Source organism: Charadrius vociferus, unplaced genomic scaffold (assembly GCF_000708025.1).
Source record: "Charadrius vociferus isolate BGI_N301 unplaced genomic scaffold, ASM70802v2 scaffold507, whole genome shotgun sequence".
Classification (NCBI taxonomy): Eukaryota; Metazoa; Chordata; class Aves; order Charadriiformes; family Charadriidae; genus Charadrius; species Charadrius vociferus.
In genome coordinates this window covers 140,469-162,685 of record NW_009649235.1, presented here as the reverse complement: position 1 = coordinate 162,685, position 22,217 = coordinate 140,469, and the positions used below count along the sequence as shown (strand labels likewise).

The following is a 22,217-nucleotide window of genomic DNA, read 5'->3' as shown; positions in this document are numbered from 1 at the left end:
TTCTCTCCCCGTCTCCCCTAGCCTCGGGCTACCCCCGCTCAGCTTCCTCCCTTCACCCCACTGCTTCCCCTTCTCTTTCCCATTCCTCCCCTTCTGCTCACCCTGTTCCCAAGAGCCAGCACTGAGTCAAATGGACAGCCAAAGGTGCTCAATACAGCCAAAATGCTGAAGGATTTGTACCCTGAGAGACAAGAAACCTTGGTATCCTTCAGAACACTGGGCGGTCCTTTACAAGCAGCTTTTACCGTTTTACCCTGTTCATGTTGGTGAGGAGCCTGATGGAATAACCCTAGTAAGTAAATGGGTTTCCTAATATTGTCTCCAAACGTGACACTGGAAACAGGATGGCTAGCGGTCAAATCCTGCCTCGAGTAATTTGGGAAGCTATTTGGTGACTGCAGATACCGTCATTTGCTTCAACACACTTCCATTCTCTGGGTACAGTTACCTACACATACAGCTCCCCTTTAGTGGGGCCCAGTTCTTCTGAAATCAGTCAGGATTTTATCACTGATTTAAATGGGAATGGGATAAGGGCACAGATAGCGCAGTCTGTGTGTATGGCTGACTTCAAAGTAATCCAACAATGCAGTTCAGGGTCTGGCACCGTTCGATGGCCTCAGCTCCCAGCCACACAAATAGGAAACACAGGACTGAGTGGCCTCTGCTGACTTACCACCACCCACATGTTCTCCTCTGGGTTGGGCGCCCCAAGCCCAGCAGCTGGTGTTTCAAGCACCGAATCTTTCAAAAGCTATCCAGCTGTCACATGAAGGTTCATCTGACCCCGCGGTTGGCTATGTGTTGGACATCTACTCTAGTTTTATCATTAAAAAATGTAAGGAAGATTTTTTCAAAGAGCTGCGAAATGCCCTCATAGATTTAATGAGAGCCGGGCCACTAACTACAGACTGCACCTTTGGAAAATCTGCCCTTTGTTGCAACTTTTGATTTCAACAAATTTCAAACTTTGGCAACTTTTAATTTCCAGGTCATGTAATCCATGACTGTGACTGTTAAGAGAAAAACACTTTTAGTTCCAGATCTTTGCTAGCCCTAAAGCTATAGGTGACCCAGATGCTTTTTAACCTGCTCTTCTGGATGCTGTGAAAGCTTGCTTTTTTTTCCTCGATAAATGAAAACTTTCATGCACTGATCACTATTCCATCCAAAGGCATACTGCATATCAGCAAACAGAAGTCATTTTACAGAGAAACTTTTGCATAAGGCTTGAAAGAAAGCCCAGCAAGAATTGACAATGATAGATGATCTCCCTGGTGGCATGCAGGAATAAAGCACTTTCACATTTATATCAGGGAAAAACAAGCAATGGACATATTTAAATAATCATTAAAATTAAATGCCCGACACAAGGCAGGTTTAAACCCTGTTCTGCTGAACATCTTCTGGAAATCTTTAATGGATCTAATTTGAGGTCTTCTCATTTGCTTTGCTCATGAACAAAAGCTTTGTAATGGAGGTTCGAGTGTACGTGTTATCAGCAAAAGGTTCTCTCGAGGGAAATTAAGTGAAAGGACATTTTTCTTGTCTTCATGTTTGACATTCAGGAGCAGTGACGAGATAAGGTAGGCACAGGAGTCTTTCAAAAAACCACCAGATTGCAATGGCAGTATTTCATAAGGACGTGAACCGTTCATCATCTGCTGCAAAGACTCCATTAACGTGGCCTGCTTTTAAATCCAGCGCTTCGCAAGGAATGCCATTTTCTACTGTTACTGTCACTTCAACTTTCTCTTCTAAATTTTCTCTCTCTGTTGACTCTTTATTCTTCCTAAAAGCAGGAAAGAGAAAATCATCTTATTCTGTTGACCTGCAAGCACTCCACCACGATTTCACAGACAGAAAACTGCACATTTAGTTAAAAGTTTATTGTAGGTTACGTTCTGAAAGGCATAATCCGGCACACCTCGTTGCTGTTGTAAGTATACCACAGAAGGTGGGAGGCTCACAAATTGGAAGCCCTGGATTAGAGGTTTGAGGTAAACATGTTGTAAGTATGTTATAAATATTACTTAACCTCCTTATTCTGTAAAATGACTGGAGGGTGCAAAAGGAAAAGCTGGTGCAAAACAAAAATGGAAAAAATCTCTAAATCTGTTTTTGCTTTACATCAGGAAGGACTGCACTAAACATCTAGTCTGACCCTGTTATGTATGTCACAGATTTCAGTCCATGATGTGGACAAATTAAAACATACTTTTTAGAAAAAAGATCAGCTTTAGACTATAGCCTCCAAATGAGGAGACTTGAGTGTCCTCACACCCCTTGATGATCCTCGCCAGAAGTTAGGTACTCTTAACACTGCAAATCTGCATTTTTAGCTCCAACTTTATTAACAGCCACCTTCCTATCCAGTATTTTATACTTTTGTTTTCTAGATCAAACAATTGAACGGCTTTCACTTTTCCAGGCTCCAGTTCTCACCAAAAGCATATTAAAATAGTTGCTGAATAAAATTCTCGAAAAATGCAATCACAAGAAGATGTAATACAGAAATATCAGTCAACATGTCATGATGATCCTTTAATTCCAGATTTATTCTGACCTTAAGATCTAGTTCATAGTTGAAAAACCTGCTGTACTTCACAGCCTGCAGCATCAGCGCTTTCAGAGGATAAGAAACTCAAAGGTCAGCTCCACTGCTTCTTCCTATCCCACAACATGTACTGTAACAATCTGACTCAGGACAATCATAACAACCTGACTCAGTGTAACTGCTAATAACAGCGATATTAACAATAATAAAATTTTATTTGCCTTTGGGAGATTCTTGGCATTACAGACTTGCTAAAAATAAACGTGGTGGGTAGTACTGGAAACCTCTGACCTCTGACTGCTGTATCTGCTCTTCCAGTGATAAAAGGAGCGTTCTTTAGTACAAAAACTGTGGGGGTGGAACATAAACGAAGATACCAAGAAGCAGGTTCAAAATAAATGAGAGGAGTAGGAGATGTGTGGAATTTGTTGCCACAGGAATTTAGAGAAGCTACAAATTTCTGAGTCCAAGGGGAGACTCAACAATTTAAGGGAAGAGAAAACATCATGTGTTACCCAAAGCACGAAGACCAAATCCAGCTTAGGAAGGCCCCAGCTGCAAATTAGAGGCTGGGAGAGTAATGGAGGGAACCACTCTGCATGTTTACTCTGTTTTCAGTCTTTTCAAGGCTAATGTTTCTGGGGTCTGCTGAAGCTGGGATTTTAGGGAGTAAGGGTAGACTTCAGTCTAGTTCAGCACAGCCAGTAGAGGATGGTCCTGCCCTGGGTATGTGGCAAATCTATTATCAGAGAGGGAGGTGTCCTATTGCCGCAATGACAGGAGAACAAACATAAAGCTGGGAGACTGTGTCTGATCCAGCTCACTATAGAGTCAAGGGTGACAATCACATGGAGCTCTTCAAGCTGCAGCTTGCAATTTTACATGTTAGCAGTGATGCACACTGAGGACCTAATTAAGAAAATCTTTCAGTTCAAGAAATGACGCATGAGCCTAACTCATTACTGAAACTCTATTACAGGCCAATCATGTGCTTCCCTGCCATCCTGAGTATGAACGGCCTGAAGCACGTGCTTTTGGGCTTATCTGAACTGAGGTATTTAACTGGTACTTTAAAGGCCTATAACGACAAAATGCCAGATTTATGAGAAGTCAACATTGTCCTTGGGGCCAGATTTCCCATACAGCTTACTAGGCAACAGAGCTGCTATTATGTCAGCTCTGGACAGGTTTCCAAGAAAACCCATTACTGGACATGCTGAAGTCTTTGACAACCTGGTCACATACTTCAGTGCCTGAAAAAGAGATGAGCACTTTAGAAATTATCTTCTCTGATGTCTCGCTCTTCTTTCAAGAAGCCAAATAACCCAAGCCATCCCTTTTACCTCTCCATTCTTTGCAACAGTAGATGGAAAAAGTATATGCTTGGTTCACCCTCTCTCTCACTCCCCCGCCCCTCTCTGCAGATGCCATTGATGCGAAAGGAGGGCTAGAGTTCAATCACCGATGAGTCTGCTCTGAGGAAAGGTTATACATAAAGGCAGAGTAGGCAAAAAGAGGGAGAAGTGAAAAGGAGCATAACAACTAAAAGGACAACAAGAGCATGAGACAGAGAGGATGCCAAGTGACTGTAGGCAGGCAGCAACAAGCCATATTACTGGTAGTACGATGACAAGAACGTGTAGTTTACACCATATTGAGGAGAACTGCTCAAGTTCAGCTGAAAATAGAAGGGGGAAAATGCTGTCTTTCAGCCTGATATGAAGCACAAATGATTATTTTGGCTAGAAAAATCATAGCTATTTAGTGTAATTTATTTATATTACACTTACTTGAAATGTTCGACCCCCTTTAAGTTAGGCACTTTATAATAATTTATTCACTTACTTGAAATGTTCAAAGACCCCCTTTAAGTTAGGCACTGTATAGACACACAGAGCCGTGACACCACACAGAGGGCAGGTATGGGCTTCAGGTAGCAACATTATTCTCCAGTTTTACAGAAGAGTTTGCCTAGGTTCAGGGAATGAAATAACTCAGCCCGTACCACATGGAAGGTTGTGACAGGGCTTAAACTATCCACAGAACCCAAGTATCTGCCCAGACTCTTCCCCCAACAGCATCTCTCATCTATTGTTTGTTGAATTTTGTTTTTTTGAAAACAGGAAGGGGTTTGGCAAATTCATGCAACTCTTCTGAAAGCAAAATATAACTGAAGGGATTCTGATTACACTACTAAGGGTTTGTTATGAGAAGCACTTATCCTTCACAATCAGTGTTGGTTTTCTACGGTATTTTAACATTGTTCTTCAAGGTGATAAGGAGGCAGAAAGGAAAAGTCCCTGCAACACACCACTTTTCACAGATTAATCCCTTGTTCTGATATATTTGGAGATGCAGTCTACCATACAGTCAATAATTTTAAAATTATCTAGCTGTCAGCAGAAATTTACCCTTTTTCAGTTCTTCTGCTGTTCCTGTATGACTCTTGCTGAAGTCATAATTTTGTGTTAACCTAACCTCCACAGCAGCCTAAAGCATGGCAGAAGCTGAACTTCTATGGCAGAATCTCAGCTCAGCTGAGAAATTTCTATTCCTTATGCCCAACTCTCAGCCAACAGAGATGTCGGGAGCAAAACTCCACCTACTCTCTCTCTTGCTCCAACATGCTTACACTAGGGAAGCATGAAGAACCTTCTTTTTTTCACCAGTGCCACCCCAGGGCAGAAACTGAGAGTAAAAGAGATTATCTCTCGCCTACCCTACTGCCAAACAGCAAACACCTAGGCTCATGGGGAGATCTGGTCATGAACCTGTGAAGGGCTGGGTACTTTGGATTCATCAGGTCATGAATTGTAGGTGAGACTATGCACCACCGTTCCATTGAGCAGGCCCTCTTCAGCCATACATTAATCATTATTGTCTCCTCTACTGACGCTTCTCAAACTGCAGCTGCAAATTCTTTTTTTTAGACCTGCCAGCTTTTGGCACTACTTCCCTGGAAGGGACACAGTCACTCCTAGCCTTTTCCCTCTTGGTAGCTATTTGGATAGTCTGTGAGGGAAGGCTTACCTCTGGCACACTAAACCTTGAGAAGAATGACAGCAAATGTCTTTGTAAAGCTATCATCTCTAGTTTGGTGGCCTCCAGAATTGTATTCTTGTACTCCCAATTTCCTCATTAGACCCCAGCATTACTAAGGCCTTAGTTTTCTCTGAGGCTGATCTGAAAAGCAAAACCAGCCCAGCTGACTTAACTTGCCCGTCAGTATTCAGTTAAAACAGAAGAAAAGCTGAGCCGCTTACTTCTTGCGTTGCCGAATCCCTGCAACAACGAGGAAAACAATTCCAGCCACAATGAGACAAAGAACAACACCGAATACAATAAGCCAAACAGGCGTGGAGGGTTCAACAGGAGGTGATAAGGTTGAGGTTATCTTCAGGAACTGCAGTGTTTTGTCACTCAGTAGGAAGGCACTGTTGATTCTGTTCCGGTTCATCCTTCATAAAAACACAAAGAACATCACAACTCTTCATAAAGGTATTTAATAAGCTAAAAAGAAAGAAGGAAAAAAAAGGAATTTTCAGGTACGTGCTGCAAGTCTAGAAGGGCTGAATTTGATCCAGCATGATATTGGTAGGATTCTCAGACCTTCACTTTTAACATAGAACTTGTCAGTAATCCATAGACACCCACACACTTACAGGGTTTTGAACATCAGACTTCCGTATGTATTTATCTGAAAAATTGGGAAATACTGATAAGACCTGAAGTACCGTATTACTTATTTTTGGTTCAGACCATGTGCTGAAGACATAGCAGGTCGTAATCTGTAAGGCTGGCTCTGCTTTCTTACTCGTGCAGCATTCAAGGTTAGCATGGGAGTAGCAGATCTACCCTACAATGTTCAGAGGATTTACCTATCTGTGCCCCTTGGCTCCTCAAACTGAACCATCCTGCATGTTATGGGCTGGTACATCTGCTCTTGCTGCTGTAGATTTACTTAGGTCCATGAGGCACAGGCTAGAAGTTGGTCCAGAAGAATCCACTCCTATTGCCAACATTCCTTTCCTCCCCGCAGGATGAAGCTAAAGGGATTTTTACTTTTCACATTTTTTTCCATTATGAGAAACTGTAAGTCTGAGAAATGCCCTTTTTTCGTATGAGTAGTACAACTGCTACCCTTTAATGGATATCTTCACCCACATTCATTACTTCTAAGCATTTGCAGGTATTTCTGGGTTTGAATCTATGCAGCCTTTAGCAGCATCTTTCATCAGCCTTTTCAAAATGTTAAAATTTTTTGGCAGAATGTATTACACACATTGTCTTGAGAGATTCTTTTTGATTGTGGTTGTATGATTTACAGCAGCTCTCTCTTGTAAACCATTCAATTTATTTACCATAGAGCAAGTACTTCCTAAGAACAGATATATGAGAAACACAGGTAAGATCTGGCAAATTTCTCTTCTTGGAAATCATAATGTTTGACTGTTCCTTAAACAGGAAGTTCTTAGCCTTAATGGAAAGCTAACATTCCTGGAGAGGACTGGAAGCCATGCATGTTATAAGACTCATAATACAGTAAGCCGTCTTTGATTTAGAAAAGATTTTCATCATTATGATGATGAAAGGATCATTGTGAACAGCTGAAATAAGCATTGTTCACCCTCCTCTAATGGCTGAAGTTACAGAAAATTATGTGCAGGCAACTACAGGTGCATTTCGTGTTTGTATATGCATAAATATATCTTGTGTATATTTATGCAAGATCTTGGGTCTCATACATAGCTGTGAGAAGTTTTACCTTCCTCTTTATTCGTACTTTGTAGAGAATCTCATAAAATAAAATTCTGGTGCATAGATAGCATTCTCATGTGCTACCGTAGTATGAAGAATCAGAATAACGGTTTAGCATGGAAGCCTGCAATCAGAAACGGTTGAATAAAAAGTATGGTCATTTTATAGACCATTTTATTTCTTGTTTCTAAGTTAGGCAGGAATTAAAACTTTTCATAAATAGCATATTCTTTACTGGGTGACAGACAACAGTTAAAAACCAAACATACTATAATAGCATCAAATTTCTGTGGCAAACAGGGCACATAAAAGACTTAAATAAATCAGCTTATGCTACTGAACGTATCAAAGAATAACAGAAATGCAAAAACCCTGCATTCCAGCACTCTTACAGAGAGCTTCAGTGAATAAATAATCTGCTTCCTCCACTAACGCTATGAAGCTATTGTTTGGTGTCTCTGTAGGAAATAGTTTAATCTGCTCATAAGCTTAAAAGTTAATCTTTCCAAAAGAACTCATACTCATTCATCAGGAATTAGGCATTACACCTCCACAGAGATAACATGAATTTTCAAGACAAAGTACAGAATGCCTAAAAACAAAGAGGTCTGTTTTCCACTCCATGCTTGAGAAATGTACATGAGTTATGCTGCTCGTGGGAGTCATCCCTATAAACCCCTTATGTAGGTTTGGTGAACCACTGAAGTCAGATTACCCATTTTTTCTTTTTCCCTCTTCGGCTCAATACTCTTGCTTTTATTGGCTACAGAATGCAATATTTAGCAGAAAGCAAACTGACTTGTACTGCATGGTACTTTGTACAAGCAATGCTCAGCTATGATATTGACTGGCATTCTAGACAGAGCTGGTATGAAAAGAATGTGAGTATAAGATTGTTTAAGGCAAGGTGGGACACAGCCAGCTCCGTTCATGAAGAGTTCACATGAGCTCTTCTCATGTGAAAGCTGACTTTTAAATTAAGTCAGATGAACTGTACTTGAGAAGCACCAAAAGGGAGCCATTAGTCCAGGTGTAGATGTGCATGTGGCATGCAATGAAACTTAAATGATATAAATCCCACCCAGAAAGTGTGCAATTCTGTCATCTGAGGGAGAAGGCTCTCTTGCTGGGAAATGTAGCAGCTGGATGAGAGCAGTGTATGTGCTATGCACTAGACAGCAAATTACAGGTAGGGCTCTGGAAAGGGACTAGATTTCTTTGAGAGGCTCCAGTGTCAAGAGAGCTTCCTTCTGAAGTTATAATCCCAAGGCTCACATGCTTTGCATTCTGTGGAACTCTTAAAAATCCTTCTAGCATCACATGGATGAAAGAGTACTGACCCTTTGGTGTTTTAACTACTGGGATTAATTCATCCTTAAAGAGGCAGAGTTCTCATTCATACAAGGCCCAGAGAGAGAAAGCCTCCTCAGTCAGCTGAGGAAGAAAAGGGTGCAGAAGCAGTGACTGTACCTGATGGCTGCCTCTACCTCACTTCCAGGAACAGTTGTCACATTTTTGGAAGAATCTGTGACCACAAACCAAAATGACACCCGATCCGTCACATTGCAGAGCAGCACATTGGAAATTCTGCAGATAGTTAAAACAAAAATCATCATTAAAGAAGCATGGAAGGAATTAATGAAATATTTTAGATTTTCTTAAGATACTGCTTTCATCTTAAGGTGGAAAAATTCTTACTTTTTCAGAAGTTAACAGCTAATGCTCAAAGAAGAAATATCACTCACAGCATTTCCCAGTAAGATAAAAAAAAAATTAAGCTTATTGAGACCAAACTTGAGTCTTCAAATGAATTTCGGAATCTGTTACAAACTTGCATGGTCTTGGACATACATTTAGCATAATCAAATGGAAAACAACATATTCACATCTTAATCATCAGGGCTGTGACAAAGGCTACATAAAGGGGCAAACGCATTGGTGAACTAAGAATTTTGGTTTTGACAGCTAATAGCGCAGGAACCAGGCATGGGGGATTCCCCACATGATTTTGAAGTGAGTGCAGTCCTTCTACGGGATACATTTGTTGGAGGCAAGAGCGATGAAATTGATGTTATTCTTTTTGACAGCTTTGTTCACAGAGTCAGGCGCAGAGTGGAGGCAAGAGGCTAAATTTAGACATTCTTCTGACAATGGCCTATGCCCTTCAGCATATGCTATGACAAATACTTACCTGTTTTAAAAGAAGATTGCTCAGCTTTATGTGAACTTAATAGTGGAAGGGCACAGCCACGCGGTTTCTCATGGCACACTATGTAAAAAGTGTGCAAAATGTCTTTTAAATGCCTTTTTTTTTCAGATTCTTACAAATTTGTTTTCTACCACTAATACTAGTGTAAATGGTGGAACTATCCTTAAAAAAACCTCATGGAATGATATCATCATGAGTATTTAAAGAAGTGAAGGCTAATACAATAGTATCAATAGAGACTGAGGATAAATGGCCCCCCTGTGTTCTTCTATCTGTTCCAAGTTTATTCACACAACTAAGAAACAAACTAGACAAACTTGTGCAATATACAGGAATTGTATAAGGTGGCATTTATTACAGCATGGCAAGGAACATACTATGATGTACCATAAAAGGACAGCCAAAGTCTTTATGAATTCAATGACAGATAGCTAGAGAGATAAAAGTAGGAAAAAAATATTTAGTTCTATATCACTAATAAAAAAACAAGCAGCAAGCAGATATTCCGAAAATCCAGGACCAAGAATTAGGATCATTTTTATTTCCAGCGAGCAGCCTGGACTTGGTTCACCTTTGCAAGAGGTCTACCTGGCTACAAGCACAACACAGCTGCCCTGTCTTGACAGACCCTGCTTAAGATGATCAGTCTTCAGATACTACCTGCTGTCCCAGAGAAGGAAATCCTGCAGTGAGCCAGCAAAGAAGAATGCAGCTCCTTGTTTAATTAACTACAGTGACGTCTGAAATGCTCATTACTAACTAGTATAATTGGTTTTAAGTTTGGCCTGCCCATCATCAAAATGCAAGTTTTAACATTTCTTTTCCAGCCTCTGCTCTTTATCCTCTTTCTCAGGGTGACAGATCCCCGGCTGCAAGCCATCTCCCCCGCCACAGAGCTCTGTTTTGTAGTGCCATCTGCTGGCTAATTACAAATATAATTAAATAACCTCTGCAGTGGCCTGAGGAGCAGGAAGCAAGAGGTAGGAAGGAATGTAAGGGAGCCAGAATTGACGGTGAATGTGTAGTCTCCATCCCGCTTTTAAGGTGCGACAGGCATTGGCTTGATCACAAGAGTTCATTATGGATATTTTGCAAAAATATTTTACTTACTGCTGGAAGCTTTTTTTGGGTGGTGTTTTGAGTGCCTTGAGTAGTCCAACCTTTCATTTTACAGAGAAGGTATATATTCCACAGAGATACGCAATAAAATGGAAAGCAATGATTTTGCAGAGCAAAATTTGCAGAATACCACCCTCTCTGGAACAATGTCATTTTTGCAAATAGAGAGAATTTTTTTGGATAAAAGAGGAAAGCCATTCTCTGGAATTTGAAAAGATGTCCACATCAATTCTCTGGCAACAGTCAGAGATGAAAGCAGATTTATTCCTCCCAAAACAAAAGCAAAGCACAAAATTTAGAGGGGAGCTAGGGCGAAGAGTCTACTTTTGGCTGGTGGCTGACAAACTCTTGCTGACTTCACAGAATATCTAAAATTGTATCTGCAGAGGGAGTTTTCCGTAAGGAGAATTTATGACAGTAGGACCTAAATCTTCATGGTACTGCAGTTCTTAAAGCTGGAATTTCTGTGGCACAATCAAAAACTGGTGCAGGGAGAAAAGCTGAGTTCCTGTAACCCTACAGGTGTTCTCAAAATGGGATGAGTGTGGAAAGTTCGATCACGAAAGAGAAAGATCCGTTTGGTAGACAAAGGCTGGCAGAACACCCTTTCTCGTTTGGAGACTCAGAGAGACTCCTCAACCTGGGGTCTTCCCTACAGTGTCAAGGACTTTCAGCTTGAGATAGGGCAGTCCGTCAGCACTTCTCTTTCTCTAGAACAAACAGTATTGAATCAATTGGGTAGCAAGGCTCACACTAGGATATGTAAATTTTGCTTGCTTTCTGCTCCCTGTTGTGTCTAAAATCCTTGCTCGATTATAAGGACCCAAAACCTGGCTTCACTGCCACTTTTTCATCAGTGGAATCTGAATCCTGTAAATCCTTTCAGGGTCCAAAGAGAATAATACTGCTCACGAGAAGTTCAAAGGGGATTGAGTAAACACCAAAACAGACTGGTTTAACAAGCACCAATGCAATTTCTTCGCAGCAGATACACCTTTTTTTCCTGTGCTATTTGTACACAGGTTTGATTCACAGCATGCAGAAGCATTAAAAACTATACCTTTACACTGTTTAGATTTCAGAAACTTCAGAGACTTCTTCCTGCACTATGCTAATTAAGTGTATTTGTAAACAAATATGTGGACATCTTTTAATTTCCTTAGAAAGTGACAGAGTTTTGTCAGGGGAATAAGAAGGCTGTTATTGTCAGAATGACAAGATCCTGGTCTTGGCCTTGCGGCACCATGGCAAAAGTCCAAAATTGCAAGTGAACACCAGTGAGTACAGGGCAGGAAACCCTGATGGTTCCCTGGCCTGAAGTACCATCATTGTTCCTTATGCAGATTTAAAGGATTGTTTAGGGGTAAGAAAGAGCTGCCAGAGACTCAAAGGGAGCTGGGTGCCTATAGTGGCCCTTAGCTCGTGGGAGAACGACAGGCCCAAGTCCCAAGCACCCATCTCCAGCTCTCCCAAAAGCATCAGGTCTCCTCAAACTTCACACTGCACAGCTGCTCCTGCAAAGGAACGTTATTTTCTTCCTTTAGGATCACCTTGGCATAACAGCTTTAACTCTCCAGGCTTATTTTGTTGTTCTAAATGGTCACAATATTTTTATATCAAAATAGCCTGTCTTAGGAAGATGGATAATGTTGATGAATTTTTTCTGATCACTTCAGGAGGAAAACTGCAGCTTTTTTTATCTACAAATGGGGAGATGTACCAAAAGTAGATTCTGTTACTTGAATGAAAGTAAATGTGATGACATTCTTTCTGCTCTAAAGATTAACTAGTCTCAGGCCCAAAAGAGGTGCATATTATTTCAAATCAGTCACAGATTAGAGAAACCAGGGTTACTAAAACAGACTATAGACAATCATTTTTTTTAACACTGAGAGATCAAAGGTTGACTTACGTAGTTCAGAACGTATGTATTGTGAATGAATTGAAAGGCCATATATATAGCAGGAAATAAAGGATTTTTATTTCTCCACTGAAAAAGAAGTGTTTATTTTATCTGTATTAATAACTACTGAGTATTTTGATGGATTGTGTCTTTTTTCTGTTTCACATAAACTTGAAAATTTGACAAGCCTTTCAAACATTAAACACAGCTCCATGCTTTATTAAATTTTAGTTTAGAAATTAACTTTAGAGAACTTGAGACATAATGTGCAATCCTGTCCATTCTGCATTGGGTCACTCAGTGGTTACACAAGTGCAACAGCATCAACTGCTGTTTCCAGCAGCACATTCAAATGCTTGTCATTACAGACTGGCTTTTATCCAGCTTCAGAAGCCTAACAAAAGGTGACTTTGAATCTCAAAAATTATGGGACAGGCTGCAACAATGGTTATGCTGATCCACCAGGCAAATTATCTGGGGCCTGATCCGGCTTGCTGAAGTTAATGGCGTTTGGTCTCATGTGGGAGTTAGTTGTGGCTGTGAGTTACTGCGGGGCTGTGGGTGTGTTAGAAATTAACGGGATGTTAAAGGGGAGGTTTTTCACATCCTGGTTATGGCCCTGTGCAGAATTTATACCCTGGCAGAAACAGTATTTGGTTATGTAAAATACTGGTGAATTTTTCATAAGTCTTTATTTTGACAAAAATCTTTAATTAACCAGATGCAAAATTTAGGTACAGTTAGATGCTACCCGAATGCAGTCACAAGCAATTTGTTTGTTCTTTTATGACAGAATAATTGATCATTGATCTTTTACAGCTCCCAAATAAAATCTGTTGGCATTTATCTGTAAAAGCTCCTGTAGCATAATGTAACTTATTTGCCACAAGCTCTTGCTTCTGCCTCTTTTCACCACACTGTGAGCCGCTGCCTCTATCCTTACCAGCTATGCAACAGTGCTGCTCCTGTGTGCGTGGCATGCTGCTGTACCCTCTGGGATGCTGAGTGCTCCCACACCTCCAGACTCATTGCAGAGAAGATGGAAATGGACCGCACTCCTTACTCGGTACCCAGCTCCTTCCAGCTGCCAGCCACGAGGGTGGGGAAAGGAGTGTGTTATTTCCAGGACTTCTAACAGGACGGAGGCTTTCACAGCTTTCCTGCTCCCATGTAATAGGCAGGTTATTTGGGGAGTATTGAGAGGTTCATCTAGCTCTCCATCACTGACTGGGGACTCTGAGGTCCCCTGGGATTCGGGAGAGATCTATGGATAGGAAAGCCCTCAGCCTGTTGCCTAGTAAATTGTACCAGATCTCAAAGCTGCAGAGCTGCACTTCAGCTGACATGCTGTCCACACGTGACCCCAAAGGTCCTAGATCAGTTATACCTCCAAGGTACATCCCAACAAGTTATACCCCATGAGGATGTCCTATACCATCTTAAAAAGAGGTGAAGATGCCCACACCTAACTGTTTCCAAATATTATACTGACTTCTCCACTGACAAACATAGTAGCAGGAAATTATTGATGTGTGAAACCCCACCTCCAAACTGGAATAACACTGACATTATCATATTTGTCCATAGGGAAAATTGTCTGGGTAGGAAACTGAATTAAGCAAATGTGACTTCTCAGAGTGGAGAGAGGTAATTTGCATTAGAACTCCTTTCATACTGGCTTGATTTTTTCCCATTCCTGCACCAAGATTTCTAACATTAGTTGAGTCCGCAGAATGCCATGGTGCTTGAAGAGGAAAAAGATCACTGGCTTCTGACACAGGTTTTTTGCTGTCTGAAAGCACCATGACTTTGAAGGAAGAGAATATTTTTTTTTAAAAAAAAGAACCCGGGACAAAAACAAGTATACAAAAGTGAACCTTTGTGCATCAGATACTGGACGAAAACCCTGCTAATTTGAAAACCCAGAAAAAGCCCTGTATAATCACCTTTAATTGGCTTGTATCTTGAACTCATATTTTGTACGTGTCATTTGAATTGTATGTAGTAGCATACTTGGCTGGTTTTGTTAAGCTTGGTGTAATGGCTCTCTTGCTTCTGAGGGATAAAAATGAAACAGCAAGGAACGAAACACTCCTGTTACATGGAGGAGGAAATCACCTATTTAAGAGAAAGTGCGGCAGCCACAATAATCATCATGTGACTGAAGTTAACTAATATCTTTGGAAATATGGAATATGCTTCATCTGATGCAATGACAGCCTGAAGCATTTTTTTTTTTAAGTAAATTAAGAACCTTATCCTCATTAGCCTACCAGAACAATAAATCTTTCCTTCAAGATTGCAAAACAATGAAAAAATAATAGGCCTACAGAAATACACTTACAAGGGTTCTCATTTAAGAAAGGTAAGAACACACTGAAAATACAGCTTGCTAAATGGTCTGTCTAATCTGGTACCTTATTTCATAAGTAGCAAGGATCAGAAGCCTGAGAAGAATATTCAGTGCCTCAGGGCAGACTTAATTCCCAAACCTATTAAAGGCTGATTTATGTCTGAACTGCAACATCTGAAACTTCTTGATGCTAGGTAACTCAACTGCTACAATATTAGGGATGGATACATTCAGCAGAACACAGCCCTAGCACAGCTATCCACCTTCCAGTTCTCTGACTCAGCTCATCTTCAGCATACGGCTTGAAGCTGTGCTCTAAGAAAACGTGCACCAAAACTGCTTATTCAAGGATCCGCACTGCATTTTTTGACTTTGCTAATGTGTTCCTTCGCCTCCTCCCAGTATGGGCTCCAGAACATATCATGTCTTACTGGCAGATTCTGCTAGAGCGAATTGGCATAATCCCACTGAGATCCACAGCTACATCACGTCACGTCACTTCACATCAACAGGGATACTGGTCCAGAGATTGAACATTGCTTAAGACAGAGATAACGTGATGTTTAACATACATCTGCGTGTCAAAGAAATATACTGGAACGGTCTGGTTTTAGAAGCTGTGTATAATGATTTCTACAGTTCAGTACAGCAGAGAATGGGCCACTACATCCAGCACTGTTAATATGTATAAGGCAAATCAGAGCAGAGACTTACTGAGTTGTGCTCTTGCTGGAATATTTTCTCATTGCAAAAGCCACCATTGCTTTGAAGAGGAACTCTTCATTGGCATCCCAGGCATACTGTAAAGGAAGATGGAAAATAATCAGTTTCAGCACCGGTGCTGGCAGTACAGAGAAGAAAAGAGTCACTGAGCTTGAAATGCTATATTGATCAAGGAAATAAATAAATTCTGTGGTTGTGCTACGAAAATAAATTCCTGCCCATTATTTACTGTGCACAAAGGACTTTTTCTAATGGTTGTTATAAAGTGCAATATAAAGTGCAAAGTATGTTTCAAAAAAAACTAGTAACTTGAATGTTTCTGAAAGCTGACCAAACTGGAGATGTAAAGTTTCTTGTACCAAAGACTAAGCATATTACTAGAATTCTACCCACAGAGCTGCACCCATGGCTTTGCCTCTTTTGCTGGATAAACACTGTTAAAAGTAGAAGGTTTAAATCCACTCTCAAACACCATTTGGCTCTGCGCAAAAATGAAAAAAAATAAAGGTAACATTGAAGGTAGTCTCTGGGAGTTGGATGTCAGGATACCAGGAAATAAACTGAGATTATATCCTTATTGCTGCACACCATCCCTGCATCAAGAAGACAGACTCAACTACAGTATAAATTACTACATCGCATGTGAAACAAAAGAAAGAAAATAGCATCCTTACTACTTCAATAAGAAGTAAAATACAGGCTTCAAAAACTGTTCTCTGTTGTCTTGATGAAAAATCATGCTTCCATAATTTCAGTTTTCTGCGATAGCTTCACTAGGTTCCCCTGGGCTTTCATTCACATATGCAATTCTAATGACCTGTAAGAACTGCACCCATTACATTTTTATAACAAGAGCCATGACTGAGGCATACTGATTGAATTTCCCCTTTCAGCAGATTACAAAGATTAATAGTTTCTTGAAATGATATTAATGGAGGTTAGAGGCAGCTCTCTTCAGTCAATCAGAACACAAATCTAATCTTTAACTTTCAGCATTAAAAAAATCTGCACTGTAATCATCCTAACCAGACACACAATGGTGTGGATACTTAACCCTGTTGATAACTTGGATCTACTTTTTCATGGACCTTTATAACACATTCAAAACCCACCAATGTACATCAAAAAACAGTAGAGTAAACAGCATTGAAAATGCCAAATCTTAATTCTGGCTTTTAAATTCTGATATTGGATGCATGGAGCTGCAACCTCTCCACAGAAAGAAGGAATCCAACTTCCAGGCATCAGCCCTCATTTTACTCTGACATCCTGTGGACCGGGAACATAAACAGGGAAGGAGGCAGTCATGTAAAGGGCAGAAAGTTGTACTGATATTTATCATTCCTAGACAAATGTGTTGTGAAACAGGCTCTGAGAAGTGGTAGGACAGGGACAACAAAGCTAAGCAACAGACAACTTGAGTAGCATTAAAATCCAGATGCAGTGCTGAGAATCTGGGTTCTGAATCACCACTCCTGCCTTGGGAATGAAGGAAGGTGTAAGCATACTGTGATAATGCATGCCAGTCTAGGAACTTAAAGTGAAAAAAAAAAAAAGAAAGACTCTTTGAAAAGAAATTATAGAAGCTTGTATTGTGATCCCACTGCACTGATGAAAACATGACAGTAATGACAGCAACTAGTACTAAAAGAAAAAGAGATAATATAGTAGAGGAATTAATATAGATGAGAGCCATAAAATGATTTATTGCCATTTTAAAGACATCTGTATTTAAACCATGGAGCACAATTTGCAGCACTAAAAGGGAAGATCTTCCTTTTTCTGTGTGTAGTACTATTGACTAAATCCCTACATGCCATCTGCAGTTTTTGAGAATGGGTCCAAAAGGACAGAAAAAAATAATTTGTTATCCAGTGGATTAAACCAGCTGTAGAGATAATTTAATCAGTTGTCTTGAAAATGGATAACGATGAAGCATACTCCATTTCATGCTTACGTGGACACAAATGCAATGCAGCACTACCAAGTATACATACTTACTTAGGTTTAGTGCAGTACATGTATATGCACAATTCATCACTATCAAGTATTCAGTTTTTATGAATAATGCAGTAGCCTGGAGCTTCTTTAAGTCAGAGTAACAAAAAGGGTATCTCAAAACAGGGAAAATAATTTGTAGTAATGAACTCCTGCCCCAGCTGAAAGAATAAGCATTTTAAAAAAGACAGAATAAACAGAAAGCTGCAAGAAATGGAGGAGGAGACCGGCAGAGAAGTCAGGGGTCTGCTTGAGTGAGGAGAAGACACTGCAAGAAGCCCCAGGAAAATGGTGATCAGACAGGAGGCAAAGGACATGGAGATGGCTGTGGGCTCCATATGAACAAGAACCTCCATACATGACTGCATGCAGGAATATGTAGGGGGAGGCAACATAATGAGGAGAAAAAGTATGGCAAAAATACCTTTAAGCTAATCAACCGTATCAACTCAGGACAAGTGGGCAGGAATTGCCAGAAGCCAACTTCTAATCAGCTTTCTCCAGTCAGAGGGATAGGTGCAAAGAAACCTGAATTGTTCCACTATGGGGCTTTACCAGTTTCATCTTTATCCTCCAGATGCAAAGGTCTGGACTGCAGATGGTGACTGAGGATGTTGCTTCTGTTCTTGCGTTCCTACAAAGTGCAGCTGTTGATGCACATTTTGTGCTGCTGTTGAGGAAATGTACTAAATATCATTTGCAACCACACACTATAAACATAAGATAACTCTGTAACCAATGAAACCTTACATGATGGTATCAGAACTATTAATGTTTACCATCTTCCTTGCTCTACAAAGGAACAAACACAAAGACCTTGGCTCAGTTGGACTTGCCATCCTTTAGATGTTAAGGAGGAACAGAATGAGACACAGCTGACTGTGAAAGCCAGTCATAAATGCCTGTTAGTAAAAGAGGAGGTTGATGAGATAATGGGTAAAAGATGATGAGTGTAGATTGGTGGTGGGATGAAATGCTATAGTAGAGCTCTAAGGAAGACAAAATTTAAGCTAGTAGAATGAGATTATAATACTACAAGATTGCCCTGAGCAACCTGATGTGATTTCAGTGTTGACCTGGCTTGGAGCAGCAGGGGACTAGCGACCTTCCAAGGTCCCTTCCCTCCTGAATGGTTCTGTGTTTTAACTAGACAGCCATTCAGACTGCAGTGTGGCAACGTACACACGAACACGCTTCTGGGCCCCACTTGGTGGCAAGATATCAGGTGCACATCAGCCTTTCTCCCCTTCATCCTCTACCATGGGAACAGCCTGAATACGTGAGCCAGAAGGGAAGAGCACCTTCTACTTCACCTGGCTGCAGCCCCTGATGTGCCAACTCTTTGACTCTTACAGTTAAACTGGGTGGTGACACAGTTACATAGACTTCTCAGTGCACATCACTTCTGCTCACTTCCTAGTTGTCTTTGGCTCTTTTGAATGAACTCTCTGCCACCCTGCTAACTCCACGAGTAGAAAGCAATTACTGACTAGCATCTATTCCAGAAGCCACTCATAGAGTTAACACCATCCTCAGAGAGACTCATAAATCACCTTCCTTCCATTTAGGCTTACAGACACCATGTTTCCTCCCACCGGTGAGCAAATAATGTCTCTGTCGAGTACACTCATTATTTGCAAATAAAATGATAACAGCTAAATACTTACTGTATCTGAACTGCTCTTTCCAGCTCCATTGTGATAAGAACTATATAAATACACTAAATGGCACTTCTTGCCCAAGTACAGCCTAGCTTGTGAACAAATTAAAAAATGGTGTCCTGTCTTTATTAGCATCACACAAAGCGGATGGCATGCACTAAACCATGTGGAAAACTATACTAACCTACTTCCTATGCCCCTGACTGTACATTGGAGTTACCCTGCCAGTCCTAAAGAAGAATGTCCACAGCATCAGGATTTTCTGTTATCATCTAGCTTGAAGTGACTTGGAAATGAATGAAACAGAATTCAACAGCAAAACATCATACCAAGATATTCTAAGCTGACTGTGTCCTACTGTGATACAATGACAGTATTACCCTTTTCTTTGCTAAAATAAATAAATGAAAAAGTGTTCCAAATTCTTTAATCAAAATGAATTTCAGTTTGATAGCAGTTTCAGTTTTCAGTTTCAGTCATCTGCAGAGAAGACAGCAATGGCTATGAAAAGGAACTACTACCTGTGCACTTAATAAATTGTTCATTATTTGTGGGTAATTTTGTATGGCATCATACCACTTCCAGCATGTTGTTGTTCTAAAATGCTGTTCTAGATTGTCCCATTCTTAGGGTTTTCACACACTTAGTTACATGAAATAAACTACTATCTAGCTACAAAAACAACAGATTCCTCAGTTATTGCTTTTTTCTCGTAATAGAAAGTGCCTTTAAGATTAATGATTTGTATCATACCCTTTTGGATGAAAAATTAAAAAAAAATCACACATGATCAAACAAACCCCCCTTATTTTACTATAGTTGGAGAAGTAAAAAGCATTACGAAAGAGCATTACTGGGAACGGCAATTTTCATTCTTTGCTACTATTTTGAACGAAGATTAGATCAAAATATTAGCAGTTATCTTCAAAAGGAGCTTCAATAATGATTTTGATGTATTTTCAGCCATAGCATTACACTATTTTTAATATTTTTTTTTAACAAACCAGGCTTCCACCAAAGTGAATTGACTCCAATATGAATTTCCGCAGACAAATACTTTAGCATGTATCTTCTCTGGTTTTTGAAGTTACCAGTGGAACTAGGTCTCTGCTAATGTTAGTTTAAATTACCTGCTATTTCAGGGTAATTATAGAACGGCTTCTACGGTCATAGGGAGATTCTCATACCTTCAGTCTCTTATAACATGAGTAACCTACTGCTTGTTGTTTCCCAGGGCTCCTACTATAATCAGACACCAGACTTCCAGTAGAGATGACTGTCCAAGACATTTCATATCTAATTTTATGTTGAGCCCTGTAACATGCTGCAGGTTTGCTCTACGCATTGAAAACTGCAAACAAAGTACTGGGCTCTGCCATATTTCACAGGGCTTTAGATCAGGAAGGACCATTTGGTCATCTAATGTCCCGACCTCTCATGTATCACAGACCCTTCTTGCTCATATCAGTACTTCTACATAAAGCGCAAAGACCTGATTTAAGCCAAAGCATTTCAGCCCTCATGAGACTAGCCTGTGCACCACACGCAGAGAAAAAGGCCACTATCTGAACCCCTACATTTGTAGGGAATTGATATGTTTGAATGATGTCTACAGATCATGCACATCTGAGAGCCTGACGTAAAGTCCCATTTCATAAAGACCTATCAATCTTTTTCTGCTTCTTCTCCGAGACATATTTGACTTTAGAATTAGCACGCTCAAGCAGAAGTGCTTTTCCCAAAATACACTTAGATTTATGCAGCACCTCTCATGCACAAAGTGTAACATCTCTACTGTTTTTCCAGGAAAAAAAAAAAAAATCTTTGACAGAAAATTATCTTTATGAAAAGGCAAGCTTTATACTTCTCTTAAAGGATGCCATTTTAAGGAGTGGGCTAGTCAAATGTCAAGAAATGGATGCCCAGATCATGACTTGAGCAAGCTATTACAATTAACGCTTCAGAACAAATTGCTTCTGCTGCTTTCAGAAATTTTACAGTATATATTACTTCTGTTTTGACAGATATTCAGTTAAGAATAATACTTTACTTACTGCATTATCTCCCAAAGCTGTTTTGATACTAAGCCGCACTTTGAAAGCATTCTGTGCATCTGACACAAAGAGAAAAAAGCAAATATACATTGATAGTCAGCCAAAATAGGATTTAAAATCATTTATTTCTCTATTTTTTTCACAAATCACAGCTTCTAAATGTGTCTTAACAGATCACCTGGTTAGAAGAACACAAGTTACCAGCACGAAAAATGCCACAGTCCTAAAGTCTCAGTGAGGTTTACCATGACCTCTTTAAAATAAATGAGATCAACTTCCATACTTAATTTGCAAACTCATAAAAGAAGCAAATGCTCAGCGTTTCAATCTTCAGACTGGAGACAAAGAGTTGCAATAAAAATCTGAGAAGCTGACGGCTTTGTAGGCATAAACACATAGCTACATTTACCTGGGGAAGGATGGGAATCATGCCCAAACCATACCTGGCTTGCAGAGCTCAGCATCAGCAATGGCAACTACAGAGAGAGTAAGCAGCAAAACCCGTAACATCTCGTCAGCGTGGAAAGGTTGAGGCAAAAAGAAGTGAGTCTCCCCTGTAAAGCACTCTTAAACTTTCTGTGACCCAGGATTAAAGCATCAGCAGCACAAGTGAGCAACCAAGTAAAAGGTTTAATAATTAACCCCGTTATTTTAGCTAAAACAGGCACTAGAAACAACTGTCTTCTGTTAGTTATTTACTACCTTTTTCTATAGTGAAAAAAAGGCTATAACAAGTTCTTAACTTTCCTTCTTCCTTTTTAGAATAATACAAAACTTCACGCAGTGCTCCAGGCCAATGTTTTTTCCCCCCAGATGCGATGTCAGACAGGCACAGAAGATGTCTGAGGGACATCGCACCAGAGCAGCCAGTGACTGCGGTAC

General features: G+C 40.2%; 1 protein-coding gene across 1 annotated transcript; it reads right to left on the bottom strand.

Moving 5' to 3' along the window:
• Window positions 1–1,346: 1,346 nt before the first annotated feature.
• On the bottom strand, window positions 1,347–21,869 carry TMEM27 (transmembrane protein 27). The gene is made up of 6 exons (XM_009889028.1): window positions 21,779–21,869; window positions 21,336–21,394; window positions 15,614–15,699; window positions 8,786–8,902; window positions 5,821–6,015; window positions 1,347–1,792 (listed from the first exon to the last, which is right to left on the bottom strand). Exons 1-6 carry the CDS (start codon window positions 21,843–21,845, stop codon window positions 1,636–1,638), a joined length of 681 nt encoding a protein of 226 aa, XP_009887330.1. The 5' UTR covers window positions 21,846–21,869; the 3' UTR covers window positions 1,347–1,635.
• Between the last annotated feature and the right edge of the window lie 348 nt (window positions 21,870–22,217).

What these genes read in the sequence shown, in the direction of transcription:
- TMEM27 (XM_009889028.1), bottom strand. Translation starts at nt 21,845, where the DNA reads ATGTTACGGGTTTTGCTGCTTACTCTCTCTGTAGTTGCCATTGCTGAT. An exon ending in TGCTGAGCTCTGCAAGCCAG is followed by an intron (nt 21,395 to 21,778) that starts GTATGGTTTGGG and finishes TCTTTGTGTCAG; the next exon opens with ATGCACAGAATGCTTTCAAA. An exon ending in TCCAGCAAGAGCACAACTCA is followed by an intron (nt 8,903 to 15,613) that starts GTAAGTCTCTGC and finishes AACTATCTGCAG; the next exon opens with AATTTCCAATGTGCTGCTCT.